The sequence below is a fragment of the Loxodonta africana genome, chromosome 1 (assembly GCF_030014295.1).
Source record: "Loxodonta africana isolate mLoxAfr1 chromosome 1, mLoxAfr1.hap2, whole genome shotgun sequence".
Taxonomy (NCBI): Eukaryota; Metazoa; Chordata; class Mammalia; order Proboscidea; family Elephantidae; genus Loxodonta; species Loxodonta africana.
In genome coordinates, this window is record NC_087342.1 from 146,092,366 (window position 1) to 146,113,923 (window position 21,558).

Sequence of the window (21,558 nt, forward strand, 5' to 3'; positions counted from 1 at the left end):
TAGGCCATAAAGGAACCCTTAACAGAATGCAAAGCATCAAAACATCACAAAGTATCTTTTCTGACCATGAAGTCATAAAAGTAAAAATCATTAAATGAAAAAGCAAGGAAAAAAAATCAAACACATGGAAACTGAACAACACCTTGCTCAAAAACTAGTGGGTTTTAAGAAAAAATTAATGATGGAATAAAATTCACTGAATCAAATGAGAATGAAAACACATCCTACAAGAAACTTTGGGACATGACTAAAGCAGTTCTCATAAGTCAATTTATAGCAATAAATGCACACATCCAAAAAGAAGAAAGGGCCAAAATCAAAACATTAATCCTACAAGTTGAACAAATAGAGAGCAATAAAAGAAGCCCTCAGGCAACAGAAAAAAGCAAATAATAAGAAATAGAGCAGAATTAAATGAAATAGACAATAGAAAAACAATTGAAAGAGTTAACAAGACCAAAACTTGGTTCTTTGAAAAGATTAACAATATTGATAAACCATGGGCCAAACTGACAAAAGAAAAACAGGAAAGTAAGCAAATAACCCAAATAAGAAATGATGGTGATATTACAACAGACCCAAATGAAATTAAAAGAATCATAACAGAATACTATGAAAACTTGTACTCCAATGAATTTGAAAACCTAGAGGAAATGGACGAATTTCTAGAAACACACTACCACCTACCTAAACTAACACAGAGGTAGAACAATTCAGTAAACCTGTAACAAAAGAAGAGATTGAAAGGTAATGAAAAAACTCCCAACAAAAAGAAAGCCCTGGCCCTGATGGCTTCATTGGCGAACTCTACCAAACTTTCAGAGGAGAGTTAATACCACTACTACTAAAGGTATTTCAGAGCACAGAAAAGGATGGAATACTCCCAAACTCATTCTATGAACCCAACATATTCCCAACACCAAAAGCAGATAAAGACACCACAGAAAAAGAAAATTACAGACCAGTATCTCTCATGAACACAGAAGCAAAACTCCTTAACAAAATTCTAGACAACAGAATTCAACAACGTATCAAAAAAATAATTCACCATGACCAAATGGGATTCATACCAGGTAGCAGGGATGGTTCAATATTAGAAAGACAATCAATGTAATCCATCACATAAATAAAAGACAAGAACCACATGAACTCATCAATTGATGTGGAAAAGGCATTTGACAAATTCCAGCACCCATTCATGATAAAAACTCTCAGCAAAGCAGGAGTAGACGGGAAATTCCTCAACATAATACAGGGCATTTATACAAAGCCAACAGCCAACATCATCCTAAATGGAGAGAGTTTGAAAGCTTTTCCTTGAGAACGGGAACCAGGCAAGGAATGCCCTTTATCACCACTCTTATTTAACATTATGCTGGAGGTCCTAGCCAGAGCAATTAGGCTAGATAAAGAAATAAAGGGCATCCAAATTGGTAAGGGAGAAGTAAAAGTATCTCTATTTGCAGATGACATGATTTTATACACAGAAAACCCCAAAGAATCCACAAGAAAACTACTGGAACTAACAGATTTCAGCAAAGTATCAGGATACAAGATGAACATACAAAAATCAGTTAGATTTCTCTACACCAACAAAGACAATGTTAAAGAAAAAAGCACTGAATCAATCCTGTTTACAGTAGCCCCCCAAAAGATAAAATACTTAGGAATAAATCTAACCAGAGATGTAAAATACTTATACAAAGAAAACTACAAGACACTACTGCAAAAACCCAAGAGAGACTTACATAAGTCGAAAAACATACCTTGCCCATGGATAGGAAGACTTAACATTTCGAAGATGTCTATTCTACCTAAAGCGATCTACAGATACAATGCAATCTCAATCCAAATTCCAACAGCACTTTTTAGCAAAATGGAGAAACAAATCACCAACTTTGTATGAAAAGCGAAGAGGCCACAGATAAGTAAAACATTACTGAAGAAGAAGGAAGGACAAAGTGAGAGGCCTCACACTACCTTATTTTAGAACCTACTACACCACCACAATAGTCAAAACAGCCTGGTGCTGGTACAACAACTGATATACAGACCAACGGAACAGAAATGAGAATCCAGAGGTAAATTCATCCACTTATGAGCAGCTGATATTTGACAGAGGCCCAAAGTCCATTAATTGGGAAAAGACAGTCTCTTTAACAAATGGTGCTGGCATAACTGGATATCCATCTGCAAAAAAATGAAACAAGACCCATAACTTACATCATGCACAAAAACTCAAAATGGATCAAAGACATAAATCTAAAACCTAAAATGATAAAGATCATGGAAGAAAAAATAGGGACAATGCTAGGAGCGCTAATACATGGCATAAACAGTACACAAAACATGACTAACAATGTACAAACACCAGAAGAGAAACTAGATAACTGGGAGCTCCTAAAAATCAAACACTTATGCTCATCAAAAGATTTCACCAAAGAGTAAAAAGGCAACCCACAGATTGTAAAAAAAATTTTTGGCTATGACAAATTCGACCAGGGTCTAATCTCTAAAATCTACAAGATACTGCAAAATTCAACAACAAAAAGACAAATAACCCAATTAAAAAATGGGCAAAGGATATTAACAGGCACTTCACCAAAGAAGACATTCAGGTGGCTAACAGATACATGAAGAAATGCTCGTGATCATTAGCCACTAGAGAAACGCAAAACAAAACTACAATGAGATACCATCTCACCCCAACAAGACTACCATTAATCCAAAAAACACAAAATAATAAATGTTGGAGAGGTCGTGGAGAGACTGGAAAACATACACTGCTGGTGGGAATGTAAAATGGTACAGCCACTTTGGAAATTGATTTGGTGCTTCCTTAGAAACTAGAAATAGAAGTACCATACGATCCAGCATTTCCACTCCTTGGAATATATCCTAGACAAATAAGAGCCCTCACACAAACAGATACATGCACACCCATGTTCACTGCAGTACTGTTCACAGTAGCAAAAAGAGGGAAACAACTTAGGTGCCCAACAACCGATGAATGGATAAACAAATTATGTTATGTTCACACAGTGGAATACCATGCAATGATAAAGAACAATGATGAATGTGCACAATATCTCGTATCATGGATGAACTTGGAAGGTATTATGCTGAGTGAAATTAGTCACTTGCAAAAGGACAGATTCTGTTTGAGACCACTTCTTATAAATAAGAATGTAAGAAAAGGTTTAAACACAGAAGAAAACATTCTTTGATGGTTACCAGGGTAGGGAGAGAGGGAAAGGGGTATTCACTAACTAGATAGTAGACAAGAATTATCCTAGGTGAAGGGAAGGACAACACACAATACAGGGGAAGTCCGCACAACTGGACTAAGCCAAGAGCTAAGAAGTTTCCTGAATACAGCCAAACACTTTGAGGGACAGAGCAGCAGGGGCAGGGATCTAGGGACCATGGTTTCAAGGGACATCTAGTTCAACTGGAATAATAAAGTTTGTGAAACAAATGTTCTGCATCTCACTTTGGTGGGTGGGGTCTGGGGTCTTAAAAGCTAGCAAGCAGCCATCTATGACACATCAATTGGTTCCAACCCACCTGGACCAAAGGAGAATGAAGAACACCAAAGACTCAAGGAAAATACAAGCCCAAGAGACAGAAAGGGTCACATAAACCAAGGACTCCATCAGCCTGAGACTAGAACTAGATGATGCATGGCTACCAATGGCCACCCTGACAGGAAATACAAAACAGAGTCCCTGAAAGAGCAGGAGAAAAGTGGTGTGCGGAATTCAAATTCTAGTAAAAAGACCAGACTTAATGGTCTGACTGAGACTAGAGATAGCCTAGAAGACATGGCCCCTGGACTTTCTGTTAGCCCAAAACTAAAACCATTCCCGTAGGCAACTCTTCAGACAAAGAATAGACTGGACTCTTAAGACATAAAATACTTGTGAAGAGTGTGCTTCTTAGCTCAAGTAGGTAACCCAGACCCAGTGCCGTCAAGTCGACTCAGCTCAAAATGGGAAGCTCCTGTCCAGAGGGAAGATAAGGTGGCAAAAAGGGACAGGAGCTGGTTGAGCAGACATGGAAATCAGGGGCGGAAAGGAGAATGAGCTGTCACATCATAGGGAGAGCAACTAAGGTCATATGACAACATGTGTATAAATTTTTGTATGAGAAACTTGAACTGTAAACTTTCACTTAAAGCACAGTAAAAAAAAATTAATCAGGAAAAAAAAACCACACTATGAGTATTTTTTTATAATTTTAAAGTGCAGTAACAAAATCTAGAATTAAAGGTCTTGAGTGACCCCTTGTGGTTAAATAATTTTAAACGAAAAAATCAGCAATACTCACCACCACCTTCAAAATCATCTTCAGTTATCCACCATGGCACTGTATCTTTCTTCTTTTCTTCTTTTTTAGTCTGTCTAGGTGTTTTGTTTGAATTTTCAAAAGAATCATCTGAAAGCTGAATCAGGTACAAATTACTGAATTCTAAAATACATTTAAAATTAGAGAATCCCAGATTCATATCTAAAAATGTTTCTATTAAGACTGAGTTCAGTTACCATATACATAAACAATATTATCATATTCTATAATGTATAAATTAGCATTTCTAAATATATGTGACAAATACTACTTAAAAATCAAACATATTCCTCTGAACATCTACTTCATATCTATTTTGAATTAAATAGCTACCCAGGGAAAACAGTAACAACAAAAGAACAACTGAGGAAAGGAAATACAGAAGGCAACAATCCCAACTTGTAGACATTTTCTAGGGTCTGAGGATAAACAATGGTTGATCAAAATTACCTAGGACCACTCTAGAAGAATAAGGAATTCCAGGACCAGGAGGTAAGTTTCAGGGCGTAGAGAGGATGACAGTGTTTACCAACGAAATCGTCATTTTGTCACAAATTTATAAACTCAACAAAACATTAAGAAACTCAAAAGTTCTTTTGTGTGCGGGTATAGCAGATTTAATGCATACTTACATACAGCTTCAGCATTACTTAAACCAATCCTTTTATTTGTCAGGGTCCTGGTGGTGTAGTGGTTAAGTGCTTGGCTGCTGACCAGCTACTCCACAGGAGAAAGACGTGGAAGTCAGCTTCCCTAAAGATTTACAGCCTTGGAAACCCTATGGGGCAGTTCTACTCTGTCCTACAGGGTCGCTATGAGTTGGAATCAACTCGACAGCAATGGGTTTTCTACTCTTCAGGTCCAGATTTCACTATGATTCTTAAGTTTCCTACCCTAATGTCAATCTATGCCCCTCACTCTCAGCCAGGAACTTGACCTCTGTCTTCACAAAGACCTTCAGTTAAACACCAACCTCCTTCCCCTTATTTCACCACTAAATTTACCTGTTAAGGCACTCCTTTCGTTCCTCTCTCAGAAGGGATAATTCTTTCCTCCACTCTAGGTAGACTCTTTACAAGGGCCAATTCTCACCTCTCTAGGTTCTTACTTCCTTGGTTACCCCATTTCATTTCTGTATCTTCACAAACCTTCACAAACTGCATCCCTGGTGCCTAACCACAGCACCTGGGGCAACTGTGGAACGAAAAAATGAACACTCAGGTCTACTCTAATATTTAAAAAAAAAGAAGGAAAAGTTCTTTATTTTATCTCCTTTTCACTCTATCGCTTGTCCTTTATATATCAACTTAGTGAGTTTACTGCTTAGCCCCTTAAATTCTGGTTCCCATCCTAAACAGCTCTCTTCCACATACCGACCCCACTGCCGTTGAGTCGACTGCAACTCATAGCGACCCTATAGGACAGAGAAAAACTGCCCCATAGGGTTTCCAAGGCTATAAATCTTTATGGAAACAGATCACCACATCTTTCTCCTATAGAGAGGCTGGTGGGTTCAAACCGCCACCCTTTCCGTTAGCAGCCAAGCACTTAACCACTGCCACCACCAGGGCTCCTTCCACATACCAAAGGCTTCCTAACTGCCACAAATAAAGGACCACTGCCAGTTATCCTCCCCTGCCTGACATCATGGAATTTGATGGTGATGACTAACTCTTGCTTCTTACAACTCTCTACCTGTGACTTTAGCAGCATCACTTCCTCACACCCATCTATTTTTATAGCTCTTGGTTCTTTTGTCCATTTAATGTGAGACATCCCTAAAACCAAAAAAAACAAAAAACAAACAAACAAAACCACCACACCTGTTGCTATCGAGTCAATTTTTACTCATAGCAACCCTACAGGATAGGGCAGGACTGCCCCATAGGCTTTCCAAGCAGTGGCTGGTGGATTTGAACTGCTGATCTTTTGGTTAGCAGCCAAGCTCTTAACCACTGAGCCATCAGGGCCTCAAGGCATCCCTAAGACTATGGTTTTGGTCCTCAGCATCATCATTCTATACACTTTTCTGAGGAAGAAAGTAACATTTATTAGATACTTGTTCTATGTCAGGCTTTATACTCAGATTATATCAATAAATACACCCAACAATTCTGTAGGGATTTACTCATGGGAAAAGTCGGAGAGGTTAAGCAATCTGTCCAAGTTTCCACTGTGTAACTATAAGGGCTGGGATTCAAACTCAGGTCTCTCTGACTCTAAAACCTGTCTGCTTTCCACTATACTATATAGCCCACAATTAGGACACTGTCACCTGTGTGATCTTTTTAACTTTCAAGATGACCACACACACACACACTCTTCCACCTGTCAAGCCCAGTAATTCTACCTGAATTATCTATAAGAATACCAATTTTAAAATGTTCAGAAAGAACTCAATGTCTTTTCTAAACCTCAATTTCTGAAATTAGTTAATGCCATCATCTTCCACAATGTATCTTGAAATGTTTCATTTCTCTCTTCTTGCCAAACCCCATTGTTTACCAAATCCGGAAAATGTGCCTTAGACTGAGTCTATTCTTCCTAGTCCCCGTGGCCACATCAGAGTATGGAAGAAGGAACACACATTTTTGGAGCCAGACCGATGTGGGTTCAAATTTCAACTTCAACAAATGCTAGTTCTGTTGCTTAGGGGAAGCTACCCTCTAAAAACAAAAACAAACCCGTTGCCGTCGAGTCAATCCCAACTCATAGCGACCCTATAGGACAGAGTAGAACTGCCCCGTAGAGTTTCCAAGGAGCGCCTGGTGGATTTGAACTGCTGACTTTTTGGTTAGCAGCTGTAGCTCTTAACCACTATGTCACCAGGGTTTCTGTTACCTCCCTAGGCTTCAGTTTATTCATCTGTAAAATAGGTATAGTACCATTGACCTTGCAGAGTAGTAGCAAAGATCAGAAAAAGAAATGGACGGTACCCTCCATACTATTTAATACACAATAGGTGCACTCACTTTAGATAATCTCACACACTGCTTTCCAGGTTAGTATCGTTAAAAACAAAATAAAATTTTAAAAGTGGGTTTACCTATAATAACATTGTTAGTGAAGAGGTGGAGAAATTGGAACTCTAATGCTGTGTTGGTAAGAACACAAAATGGAGCAGCTACTTTGGAAAACAGTCTAGCAGTTCCTCAAAAGGTCAGTTACCATAAAAAAACCAAAAAACAAAACCCACTGGGATGCAGCAATTCCACTCTTAGGTATATATGCAAAAGATATGAAAATATATGTCCATACAAAAACTTAGGAACAAATATTCATAGCAGCATTATTTATGATAGCCAAAAAGTGGAAAGAACCCAAATGTCCATCAACTGACGAAGAGACAAAATGTGGAATATGCATACAATGGGATACTATTCAGCCATAAAAGGAATGAAGAACTGACACATACTACACATCATGGATGAATCTTGAAAACATTATGCTAAGTGAAAGAAGTCAGTCACAGAAGACCACATAGTGTATAATTCCACTTCTATGAAATGTTCAGAATGGGCAAATCTTTAAAAACATAAACTGGAATAATGGAGGCCAACCAGAATGCTCCCTAGAAGCAAGGATGGCGAGATTACATCTCACATACTTTGGACATGTTATCAGGAGGGATCGGTCCCTGGAGAAGGACATCATGCTTGGTAAAGGAGAGGGTCAGCGAAAAAGAGGAACACCCTCAAGCAGGTGGATTGACATAGTGGCTGCAACAATGGGCTCAAGAATAACAATGACTGTGAGGATGGCAACCGACCAGTCAGTGTTTCATTCTTTTGTACACAGGGTTGCTATGAGTTAGAACTGACTCGATGGAACCAAACAACAACAGGGCTGGGGAACGGGTATGGGAGAAGATGAAGGGTGATTGTTAATGTGTATAGGGTTTCTTTTCAATGTGATGAAAATGTTCTAAAACTGGTTGTGGTGATAACTGCATAACTCTGTGAATATACTGCAAACCATAGGACTGAATAATTTAAATGGTTAAATTTTATGGTATATGATTATACACCAACAAAGCTATAGAAAAAAAGCTGGTTGGACTGTTCTCCTTAAAAACATGTTTTGGTTCCTCCTTGGCAGTACAATCTGGACTCAATTTTAAGTTTCAAACTCAAGTCCACTAGCCTTGAGAGCCTGTGTTTCACCTATAATCACCCATCCAGACAGGTTAGCCAATACAAAATTGTATACAATAGTACAGCTGTCAATTTTCTTCATCCCTGAACACCACTGTGGACAAGTCCATAGTGACCATCCCTCCAAAGGGACTTACTTATATTAATTAATAATATACATATATATGCATACGTTACACTATAAATTGAACAATTATTTATCAAAGTAACTAAAAAAGTTAGCATAACTTTAAAATCATAGTTTTTCATTTTTAAAAATGAAACCCTGCTTTACACAAGTCTCTAATATGGGATAACAGCTTTTAAGGGTATCAGTGTGAGAGAACCTGTGTGTGTCCGTGTGTTTGTGTGTTGGAGGGATAATAAATGAGAGCTAAAAGGAACAAAAGGCCTGTAGTGCTATTTAACTTTTACAATGAAAACACACTGTAATAAATTTAATTTTCAAAATGTTCCTACATTTGACATTTTAAAAATCGGTTTTTCAAATGGAAAGCGAGACTCATATCCTAAGCACCTACTATGTCCTAGCATTTGGTAGATGGCTTTGTTTAATCCTTAAAACAATCCTACAAAGTACGTGTATTTTTTCTGCTAAACAGATAATAAAATTGAGGTTCTTTCTACTATACCAAACTCCCATCATGAACAGGAACATTAGGGTAATAGCTTAAAATGTATCTCTCTTCAGTACCCTGCAAGGTCCCTCCATTTACACAAATACACAGGATGCAGTATAACCCTCTCACTTCTCATTCTGCAAATATTTACTGAACGTTTATTAGATACTGCAGATAATAGCGATGAACAGACACCCATCACCTCATAGATCATATATTCTTGTAATGACAGGCAGAAAATAGACCCACATGAGAAAAAATAATGGGCGATGTTAAGTATTATTCAAAGAAATAAATACACAGAATACGAAAAAGTGGCCTGGCGGTTACTTTATACTGGATAACCAGGAAAAACCTCTCTGAGGTGGTGACATTTAAGGGTAGAGCTTCATTAGCCAGGTGAAGAATAAGGGAAACGCATTGTTGGCAGAAAGAACAGCTAATGCAAAGCCCTTCATGTGGCATGAGCTTGGCATGTCTAGGGGAGACAAAAGGCCACTCTAGATTAAGTCAAGTGGATGAGGGGGAAGAGTGGTATACAGTCTATGAGATAGACCCATGAATAAAATCACGCAGGGTAAGCCAGGGTAAGGGGTTTGAATTTTATTACACATGTATGGGACGTCAAGAGCGTTTTTTGCTGGGGAGTGACAGGGTCTGATTTATGTAACAGATTATTCTCGCTGCAGTACGGTAAAAGGAATGCTGAGACATCAGTTGAGAACTACTGCAGCAGCCCAGGTGAGATGATGGTGGCCTGAACTAGGATGGTAGCAGTGGAAAGGGAGAGAACTGGAGGGATGACTGGCTGTATTTCAAAGGTGGAGTCCACAGAGCTTTGTGATGAACTGACTGTATCTGAGAGGTGAAACAGATAAGTGAAGGATGAGTCTCTCATAAGACACATTACAAATACAGTTTCTAAAAATATAAACTTACCTCTTTCATAAACTGTTCAAACTCTTCATCTAGCTCTTCTCTGGAATAGTGAGCCATAATCAATAATTTCCACTTCCCACAGTAAACATTCCAAAGTATTTTCAAAATTGGAAACTCTAGATGACAAAAGATATAAACATCTTTTGAGGTAGTTCATATCACATCATGAAAACAACCAGACTTTAGACACTTCCCTTATGACTTAGTATATATCTACAATTATTGGCCAGTAAGTTGAATTAGTGATTCATAATTCATTAAACAAACTGATTTAGAAAAGCAGCTTTCACACTGCCTTGTACTCAGGGTCCAGAATTGCATTTTCATCTGTTAATATCCAGCTGTTAAAATGTGGGCTCTACAGTATTTCCTAAATCTATACGTATTAGTGTGTGTATGGGGGCGGGGGGTGGGGAGGATGAGGTTCAAGGGGGTGGTTACTTAATTTCCCTCAAACAAACCAGCGCCTCACAAAGAATCTTTAAAAAAATAATAAAATATAAATTCAAAGGACCGTTTCTTTCTTGCCAAGCACAAAACGAATTTTGTGCTATCTTACTAGGTAACCAGTTACTAACAACAAGTTAGTTATTTAACAATCTATAGTAAGAGTTTTGCAAAAGAGATTGTTTCCAAATAAGGGGATGTTTCCAAATACAGACATATAATTTATTGAAAAAAACTCAGAATTTACTTAAAGTTAATGGAGTATACACATCAGCACGAATTGTTTCTTTTGGAGGGAGGGAAAGCCAACGAAAAATATCCAAATGAACGTCTAAAGTGAAATCCTAAGATTTGCAATGCAAAGCTCCCTACCTCCTTAATGAACTCAGCTTCAGATCTGCTCCAGCTCTGGATTCTGACTCCTCGAAGGAGCTGGAACCCCAGCTTTCTATTTCCGAGGTGGAGGATGGGGGGACCCACACAATATCTTGCCCAACGTGCAGAACTCCTTCCCCTCACTAGTATTTCCGATCAGTCCCAGGAGCGTGCCGTAAAGTCGGCGGCAAAAGGTTGCTCAGAGGAGGATTCCACTCAAAGGATCCGCTGCCCGGCAGGGTTCCGGCTCCAGGAAGCGCGGATTCGGAAGTTGGCGGAAAGACAAAAATTCATGTGCAGTGGAGCCCGGATGGAGTTGGAGAATGACCCAGAAAACTTAAATCCCAGAGGACTGGGAATGAAGCAGGATCTAGGTAACGGCGATCCCAGTGAGTAGCAAGCATTTATGCTTCACTTACCCGTGTCTCTGACTTCGACGCTTTTCGGGAAAGTGAGGAGGGGCCCAGCAGTTGCTAGGGTAACAGTCTTCAGCCGCTGGGGTCCGAAGTCACATGACCCGAGTTGGTCACGTGGCGCGTGGGCACTGCAGGCAACCTTTTGTTCCCTCTAATGGACTTTAATGGACTCGACGGCACTGAGTCTGGGTATGAGCAACAACTGGAACAACCACGGTTCAGCAGGGCTACCCGGTGGATAGGAAATATCGTTGCTGCACCAATACGTTCTCTCTTTCTCTACACTTCTTTGAACAGTGGATGGCAGCAAACTGGTTACTGACAAGCCCGGACAGAGGCATGATGGGTGTTGTAGGCCCAGTCAGTGGCTTCCTGGGAAATGTAGTTTTTAGTCCCCCGTTGTTTTTGCGTGCTGTCTAGTCGCTTAGGACTTATTGCGACCCTCTAGGGCAGTGTAGAACTTCCTCGTGGGGTTTTCTAGGCTGTGGTCTTTATAGGAGCAGGTCTTTTCTTTCTCAGAGTCACTGGTGGGTTCCAACAGCCTGTTGCGTCACCAGGGATATTTTTCGCACTTGGCGTCTTTTCCCAGCTTTCTCCACCCTTATCATTGGTGCTATCTGCTTTGCAAATGGAAATCTTGAAGGAATTTAATTTATTGGATTTCCTATACGTGCAAAAGTCTGTGTGGGGCGTTGTGACAGAAAAGCAGACCTGAGAAAAACAGCTCTGTTGTCGGAATAGAGACTGTTCCACCATCTAGTGGACAAGAAGTTGAAAATACATACACACCAACATTTTTATAAAGATATCACTACTCGTTTCTGATCATTAAATATATGTATATACACATGTGTATATATATGTATGTATGTGTGTGTGTATATATATATGTTGTTAGGTGCATCCAGACATTTCCCACTCACAGTTACCCTATGTATAACACAGTGAAACACTGCCTGGTCCTGGGCCATTCTCAAAATCGTTGTTATGCTTGAGCCCATTGTTGCAGCCACTGTGTCAGTCCAACTCTTTGAGGGTTTTCCTCTTTTTCACTGACCCTCTAAAAAACATAATGTCCTTCTCCAGGGACTGGTCCCCCTGATAACACGTCCAAAGTACGTGAGACAAATCTTGCCATCCTCACATCTAATGAGCCTTATGGCTGTACTTCTTCCAAGACAGGTTTGTTTGAACTGGCAGCCCATGGTATAGTAAATATTATCTGCCAACACTGTAATTCAAAGGCATCAATTCTTTGGCCTCCCTTATTCATTGTCTAGCTTTCCCATACATATGAGGCAAATCAAAACACCATGGCTTGGATCAGGCACACCTTAGTCCTGAAAATGACACCTTTACTTTTTAACACTTTAAAGAGGTCTTTAACAACAGTTTTGCCCAATGCAATGCGTCTTTTGATTTCTTGACTGCTACTTCCACAGATGTTGATTGTAGATCCAAGTAAAATGAAATCCTTGACAGTTTCAATCCTTTCTCCATTTATCATGATGTTGCTTATTGGTCCAGTTGTAAGGATTTTTCTTTTCTTTATGCTGAAGTGTAATACGTGCTGAAGTCCATAGTCTTTGATCTTCATTAGTAAGTGCTTCAAGTCCTCTTTGCTTTTGGCAAGCAGGGTTGTGTCACCTGCATATCGCAGGTTGTTAATGAGTCTTCCATCAATCCTGATGCTGTGTTTTTCTTCATATAGTCCAGCTTCTCGGATTATTTGCTCAGCATACAGATTGAATAAGTATGGTGAAAGGATACAACCCTGACACACACCTTTCCTGACTTTAAACCCTGCAATATCCCCTTGTTCTGTTCCAACTACTGCCTCTTGGCCTAAGTACAAGTTCCTCATGAACACAATTGGTGTTCTGGAATTCACGTTCTTCGGAATGTTATCCGTAATTTGTTGTGATCCACACAGTCGAATGCCTTTGCATAGTCAATAGAGCACAAGTACACATCTTTATGGTATTCTCTGCTTTCAGCCATGAGGCATCTGACATCAGCAGCGATATCCCTCTGAATCTGACTTGAATTTCTGGCAGTTCCCTGACAATGTATTGCTGTAATCATTTTTTAATTATGCTCAGCAAAATTTTACTTGTGTGTGATATTAATGATATTGTTCAATAATTTCCGCATTCTGTTGGATCACCTTTCTTTGGAATGGGTACAGAGACATGGATCTCTTCCAGTAGGTGGGCCAGGTAGTTGTCTTCCAAGTTTCTTGGCATAGACGAGTAAGCACTTCCAGCGCTGCATCCGTTTGTTGAAACACCTCAATTGGTATTCCATCAGTCCCTGGACCCTTGTTTTTTGACAATGCCTTCAGTGCAGCTTGGACTTCTTCCTTCAGTACCATCCGTTCTTGATCATATGCTACCTCCTAAAATGGCTTATTTCACTCAGCATAATGCCCTCCAGATTCATCCATTGTGAGATGTTTTACCCATTCATCATTGTTCTTTATTGTTGTGTACTATTCCACAGTGTGTACGTACCACAGCTTGTTTATGCATTCATCTGTTGATGGGCACTTCGGTTGTTTCTATCTTTTTGCTACTGTGAATAATGCTTCAGTGAACATGGGGTGTGCATATGTCTGTTCGTGTGATGGCTCTTATTTCTCCAGGATATATTCCTAGGAGTGCAATTGCTGGATCATTTGGTATTTCTATTTCTAGCTTTTTAAGGAAGTGCCAGAGTGTCTTCCAAATTGGTTGTAATGTTGTGCATTCCCACCAGCAGTGCATAAGAATTCCAATCTCCTGGCAGCCTCTCCAACATTTGTTATTTTCTGTTTTTCTGATTCATGCCAGTAATGTCAGTGTGGAATGGTATCTCATTTTGGTTTTGATTTGTATTTCTCTAATGGCTTTTCCTCATGTGTCTGTTGACCACCTGAATGTCTTCTTTGGTGAAGTGTCTGTTCATTTTCTTCAAACATTTTTTAATTGGATTGTTTGTCTTTTTGTTGTAGAGGTGTTGGATTTTCCTGTACATTTTAGAGATTATACCCTTGGTGGATTTGTCATAGCCAATATTTTTTTTCCCTACTCCGTAGTTTCTCTTTTTACTCTTTTGGTGAAGTCTTTTGATGAGCATAAGTGTTTAGTTTTTAGGTGCTTGCAATTATATAGTTTACCTTCTGGTGTTTGTGTATTGTTAGTTATGGTTCGTATCCTGTTTATGCTGTGTATTAGGGCCTCTAGTGTTGACCCTATTTTTAATTTTATGATCTGTATTGCTTTTGGTTTTATGTTTAGGTCTTTGATCCATTTTGAATTAGTTTTTGTATATGGTGAGAAGTATGGGTCCTGTTTTATTTTATTTTTCAGATGGACATCCAGCGTTGCCAGCGCCATTTGTCAAAAAGACCATCTTTTCCCCATTTAATGGACTTTGGGCCCTTGTTGAAGATCAGGTGACCATAAATGGGTGGATTTATATCTGGGTTCTCAACTCTGTTCATTGGTCAATGTATCTGTCCTCGTACCAGTACCAGGCTGTTTTGACTGCTGTAGCTGTATAGTAGGAACTGAGGTCAAGTCATGTGAGTCCTACTTTATTCTTCTTCTTCAATAGTGCTTTACTTATCTGGGGCCTCTTCCCTTTCCATATAAAGTTAATTATTAGTTTTCCCATCTCTTTAAAGAATGCTGTTGCTATTTGGATCGAGATTGCATTGTATTTGCAGATGGCTTTGGGTGGAATTGACATTTTCACAATGTTGAGTCTATCTATCCATGAGCATGGTACGTTTTTCAATTTACATAGGTCTTGTTTGATTTCTTGCAGTAGCATTTTGTAGTTTTTTTTTTTTTTCTTTTTTTGTAAGACCTTTTACTTCCCTGGTTAGATTTATTCCTAAGTATTTTATTTTTTTAGGGGTATTATAAATAGTATTGCTTTCTTGATTTCCTTTTAATAGTTCTCTTTATTGGTGTGTAGGAATTCAACTGATTTTTGTATGTTTATCTTGTATCCTGCTACTCCGCTGGATTTTTCTATTAGTTCTAGTATTTTCTTCTGAAATCTTTTGGGTTTTCTATGTATAGTATCTTATCATTCACAAATAGGGACAGTTGTACTTCTTCCTTATCAGTTTGAATGCCCTTTCTTTCTTTTTTTTTTTTTTTTTTTTGCCTTGATGCTCTAGCTAGGACTTCCAGCACAGTGTTAAATAGGAGTGATGATAAAGGGCATCCTTGTCGTGTTCCTGTTCTCAAGGGGAGTGTTTTCAGCCTCTCTCTGTTAAGAATGATGTTGGCTGTTCGTTTAGTATATAAAAAGCAAACAAACAAAAAAACCCACTGCCATCGAGTTGATTCTGACTCATAGTGACCCTATATGACAGAGAAGAACTGCCCCATAGGGTTTCCAAGGAGCACCTGGTGGATTCAAACTGCTGACCTTTTGGCAGCTGAACTCTTAACCACTATGCTGCCAGGGTTTCCTGGTTTAGTACAGATGCCCTTTATTATGTTGAGAAATATTCCTTCTATACCTATTTTATTGATTATTTTTATCGGGAATGAATGTTGGGCTTTACTGAATGCCTTTTCTGTGTCAATTGAGGTGATCATATGATTCTTTTGTTTTATTTTTGTGATAGATTACATTGACTGGTTTTCTAATGTTGAAGCTTCCTTATGTATCTGGTATGAATCCCACTTGGTCATGGTGTATTATTATTATTTTTTTATATATGATGCTGAATTCTATTGGCTAGAAGTTTGTTGAGAATTTTTACATCTATATTCATGAGAGATATTGGTCTGTAATTTTCTTTTTTTTTGTATTATCTTTGCCTGGTTTTGGTATCTGGGTTATGAATTCCAAAGTATCCCTCCTTTTTCCATGTTCTGAAGTAGTTTGAGTACTATGGCTGTAAGCTCTTCCCTGAATGTTTGTTAGAATTCTTCAGTGCAGCCATCCGGTTCAGGTTTTTGTTTTGTTGGGAGTTTTTTATTTTCTTTTTTAAATTACCTTTTCAATCTCTTCTCTTGTTATGGGTCTGTCCAGATTTTCAACCTCAGTTTGTGTTAGTTTGGGTAGGTAGTATGTTTCTAGAAATTTGTCCATTTCCTTTAGATTTTCAAATTTGTTGGAGTATAGTTTTCATAGTACTTGTCTTAGGCTGGGTTCTCTAGAGAAGCAAAAGAAGTAAAGCATATAAGTATATATAAAAATTATATATAGAGAGAGATTTATATCAAGGAAACGGCGTATGTGATTGTAGAGGCTGGACTGTCCCAAGTCTGTGAATCAGGATAGAGGCCTCTTCCAATTCATGCAGCTGCAGAAGCTGGCGAACCCAAGATTGGCAGGTTGGGGAGCAGGACTCTTGCTCACAGGCTGTGAAGATTGATGAATTCCAAGATCGACAGGTAAGCTGTTAGCTCAAGTCCCAAGAACTGGAGGTCAGATGACAGGAGACAGCTGCTAAATCCAGAAGAACAAGCCAAAAGTCTTGGCAAGGTGAGCAGGAAGGAAGTAGGTGACAGAGAGTGGAGAGATGAAGGCTGAGAGGTCAGTGAGCCACCACAGGCCCCACCCCCGCTGGTACCACTCAGCACATTCAATCATGGGGGTGATCATATATCAAATTTCAACAGGGACGTGGTCACATTATACAACTGCCAAAACACTGAGAATCATGGCCCAGCCCAGTTGACACACAACCTTAACTATCACAGCCCACCCCTTGTCAACTTGGCACCTGCGTGCATCTCCCCAAACCATACATAATCTCTGAATAAAGACAATTACACAGTCATACTTGTGCCTAACATGATACAACTAACACACATACAACAGAAAACATGCTAGCACTGTTTACTCTTATATTTTATAAGTGAAGAGAACAAAAATATTTGATGTACACATACAAAGCAGAAATATAACAATTACAATCCTCGTTTCTGTAACTGGTCATGTGGCTGTAACTGGTATTCAGAACTACCTTCTTCCACCACCCATTTTGTATTCCCTTTGCCCTCAGCAAGCACCTCAGCTGGTCGTGGTTCTTTGCCTGATGGGGTGACCCGAATCTTCATTCCTGAAGGTTCTGGGCCATTAGAAGTCATGTCAGAATTGGGTTGCTGTAAATTCCCATTGACTTTAATCACAGGACATGGTAGTACTAAGAGACACCCTGAGGGATCTCCTGCATTCCAGACAAACTCTTCTTTACCTCCATTATGTAATATCAATCTGATTTCCTCTTTGTAATCAGGATCAGTCACACCAGCCAGTATAGTAACTCCTGTCTTTGCCTGTTGATCCAGAGGCATAAGGAGCCCAAATTGGCCAGGTGGCATTCTTAGCTTTCAGTTCAATGGAATCAGTGATGTGTCTCCAGGTGGGAGGATTCCTTTCTTTGGAACTAAGACCTCTAGACCAGCAGAGCATAAGGTTGCAGGGACGGGAAGCAAAAATCTTGCGAATGTGTCACTAGGGGTAATAGTGAGTGGTAGCCCTCCCATTTCTGCCCCTTGATTCCTGGACCCATGATTCCTGGCTATGGGAGAAATAGCACCATATATTGGATGCTAGTTTAGAGCATATACAGGCTTGTGGAGAACATTGCTCCAACCCTGCTAGGTACTGCCACCTAGCTGGTGCTGTAATTTTGTCTTTAGGAGGCCATTCCATTGTCCTATCAAGCCAGCTGCTTCAGGCTGAGGGAAAACATGGTAAGACCAGCAAATTCCATGAGCATGGGCCCACTGCTGCACTTCATTTGCTGTGAAGTGAGTCCCTTGATCAGAAGCAATGCTGTGTGGGATACTATGACAGTAGATAAAAAAATTTATTTGCATTCTGTAAATCCAGGAATGATAGTTTTGACAGAAGCATAGTGTGCAGGGAAGGCAAATCCATATCCAGAGTAAGTGTCTATTCCAATAAGGATAAAACACTGCCCTTTACATGATGGAAGTGGTCCAATGTAATCAACTTTCCACCAGGTTGCTGGCAGCTCACCTTGAGTTGATGGTGCCATATCGGGGACTAAGTGTAGGTCTCTGCTCCTGGCAGATTGGGCACTCAGCAGTGCCTGTATCAAAGACAGCCTTGGTAAGTAGAAGTCCATGTTGCTGGGCCCATGTAAAACTTCCATCCCTGCCAACTTGGCCACTTTGTTCCTGAGCCCATTGAGCAATGGCAGGAGTAGCTTGGGAAAGAGGATGCATGGTTTCCACAGAACACGTCATCCTGTCCACTTGATTGTTAAAATCATCCTCTGCTGAGGTCACCCTTTGGTGAGCATTCACATGAGACACAAATATCTTCATTTCTTTGGTCCATTCAGAAAGATCTGTCCACATACATCTTCCCCGTAAATCCTTGTCTCCAATTTTCCAATCATGTTCTTTCCAAGTCCCTGACCATCCAGCCAAACCATTTGCCACAGCCCATGAATCAGTATACAGTTACACATCTGGCCATTTCTCCTCCCAAGCAAAGTGAGCAGCCAGGTGCACTGCTCGAAGTTCTGCCCATTGGAAAGATTTCCCTTCACCACTGTCCTTCAGTGAGGTCCCAGAAAGAGGATGTAGTGCTGCTGCTGTCCACTTTCGAGGGACACCGGCATATCGTGCAGAACCACCTGTATACCAGGCACAGGTTTTTCCTTCTTCAGTCAACTGGTCATAAGGAACTCCCCATGAACCCATAGGTGCAGACTGGCAGGTAGAAGGTAATGTGACAGGAATGGAGACCATGGGCATTTGGGCTACTTCCTCATGCAACTTACTTGTGCCTTTGGTTTTGCTTGAGCCTGATCTCTTATATACCACTTCCATCTTGTGATGGAGTGCAGCTGTGCATGGCCAACTTTATGTCTCTGTGGGTCAGACAACACCCAGCTCGTGATGGGCAACTCAGGATGCATGGTGACTTGGTGGCCTATGGTTAAGCATTCAGTCTCAGTAAGGCCCAGTAACAAGACAAAAGCTGTTTCTCAAAAGGAGAATAGTTATCTGCAGAGGATGGCAGGGATTTGCTCCAAAGTTCTAAGGGTCTGCACTGTGATTCACCAGTAGTGGCCTGCCAAAGTCTCCAAGTAGCATCTCTATCTGCCACTGACACTTCAAGCACCGTTGGATCAGCTGGATCATATGGCCCAAGTGGCAGACTGGCTTGCACAGCAGCCTGAACCTGTTGCAGAGCCTTCTCTTGTTCTGGGCCCCACTCAAAACTAGCAGCTTTTTGAGTCACTTGATAGATAGGCCAGAGTAGTGCTACCCAAATGAGGAATATATTGCCTCCAAAATCCAAAGAGGCCCCCTAGGAGCTGTGCTTCCTTTTTTAGTTGTGGAAGTAGCCAGATGCAACATTTTGTCCTTCACTTTAGAAGGAATATCTTGACATGCCTCACACTACTGGCCCCCTAGAAATTTCACTGAGGTGGAAGGCACCTGAATTTTTGTGGGATTAATTTCCCACAGCGTAGCATGCAAATGTTTTACCAATAAGTCCAGAGTCATTGACACTTTTTCCTTACTGGGTCCAATCAGCATAATGTCATCAGTGTAATGGGCCAGTGTGACATCTTGTGGAAGGGAAAGGTGATCAATATCCCTGTGAACTAAATTATGACATAGGGCTGGACAGTTGATTCAGCTCTGAGGTAGGCAAGTGAAGGTATATTGTTGGCCTTGCCAGCTGAAGGCAAACTGCTTCTGGTGCTCCTTTGAAACAGGTATGGAGAAAAAGGCATTAGCCAGATCAATAACTACATACCAGGTACCAGGAGATGTTTTAATTTGCTCAAGCAATGAAACTACATCTGGAACCGTAGCTGCAATCGGAGTCACCAACTGGTTAAATTTTCAATAATCCACTGTCATTCTCCAAGATGCATCTGTTTTTTGGACAGGCCAAATAGGCAAGTTGAATGGGGATGTGGTGGGAATCACCACTTCTGCATACTTCAAGTCTTGATGGTAGCAGTAATCTCTGCAATCCCTCCAGGAATGCAGTATTTCTTTTAGTTTACTATTTTGCTAGGTAGCGGCAGGTCTAATGGCTTCCACTTGGCTTTTCCTACCATAATAGCCCTTACTCCATTTGTCTGGGATCCAATGTGGGGGCTCTGCCAGTTCCTGAGTATGTCTATTCCAATTATGCATTCTGGAACTGGAAAAATCACTACAGAGTGAGTTTGGGGACCCACTGGACCTACTGTGAGATGGACATGAGCCAAGACTTCATTAATAACCTGACCTCCATATTCCCCCACTCTGACAGTTGGGCCACAGTGACATTTAGGGTCTCGTGGTATCAGTGTCAGTTCAGAGCCAGTATCCTGTGAGCCCTAAAAAGTCTGATTATTTTTTTTTCCCCCAATGAACAGTCACTCTCGTAAAAGGCCATAAATCCCTTTGGGGAAGACTGGGAGAGAGATTAACAGTATAAATTTTTGGCAGTGTATTGGAGTCCTTCCTTGAGGGGACCTAGCCTCTCCTTCCTTCAGAGGGTTGTGGGTCTTTAAATTGCTCAAGTCTGGGAATTGACTGAGGGATCATGACTCTTTTCTGGCGATTCCAGTTAAACTGCTGTTCACCTTACCTAGAATTCACCTGTTTGTACAGATCAAGTAAATATTTAGTAGCTTTCCCATCTATTTCACTCCTAGGGATGCCATGGCTAAGTAACCAACGCCATAAGTCCATATAAGTCAGAGTATTCTGATTACTGCTTTGACTCTGCTGTCCATTAAGGTAATTGCGCCCACCTTGTCTTTGTAGATTGAGTGCTGCTACTTGGCCCCTACTACTATAAGGTCCAATCAGCCCCACTGTAGTTAGGTGTCTTAATCCAGTTAGGAGAGTTTCCACTGTCAAATCTGATTTACATAAAATAGCAATCACAGCAGTCTTCAAGGATGCTGGAGCTCCCTTCACAAATTTGTTCCTCATGGTTGTGGTAAAAGATGTGTTCTCTGGGTATTCCATGTGCGGTTCTGTGAATCTAACCTGATAAATCCACCCTAGCATGCCAATTTTCCTTAGCCTTTGGATACCTTCTTCTACGGTATACCAAGGCAGGTATTATACTTCAACTTGACTTAGTGTAGACCACCGCATAATCCATGCTCCAGCAACCCAACCAAACAAATGATTAGACCCTTTCCTAACTTCTCAAGCTGAAACCTTGAATGAAGAATCTATGCTTAGTGGACCCATATCAATAAACTCAGACTGATCCATTTTTATGTTCTGTGCACCATTATCCTCCACC

General features: G+C 40.3%; 1 protein-coding gene and 1 pseudogene across 5 annotated transcripts in view; both read right to left on the reverse strand.

The window, feature by feature from the left end:
- CEP162 (centrosomal protein 162) overlaps positions 1-11,997 on the reverse strand; it is an 81,197-nt gene extending 69,200 nt beyond the window's left edge. For 4 of the 5 annotated variants that reach the window (XR_010322493.1, XR_010322492.1, XR_010322494.1 and 1 more), the window contains exons 1-3: positions 10,880-11,996; positions 10,061-10,176; positions 4,330-4,444 (exon numbers count right to left, since the gene is read on the reverse strand). Coding sequence is in view for 2 of the 5 variants with exons in the window: in XM_064288689.1 (XP_064144759.1) it covers positions 4,330-4,444; positions 10,061-10,117 (172 nt within the window). In the remaining 3 variants the exon portion in view is untranslated. Of the gene's footprint in view, positions 1-4,329; positions 4,445-10,060; positions 10,177-10,879 lie in introns of all 5 variants that reach the window. The other variant, XM_064288693.1, reaches the window with a different exon arrangement.
- Positions 11,998-16,617: 4,620 nt separating this feature from the next.
- On the reverse strand, positions 16,618-21,272 carry LOC135232870 (uncharacterized; annotated as a pseudogene).
- Between the last annotated feature and the right edge of the window lie 286 nt (positions 21,273-21,558).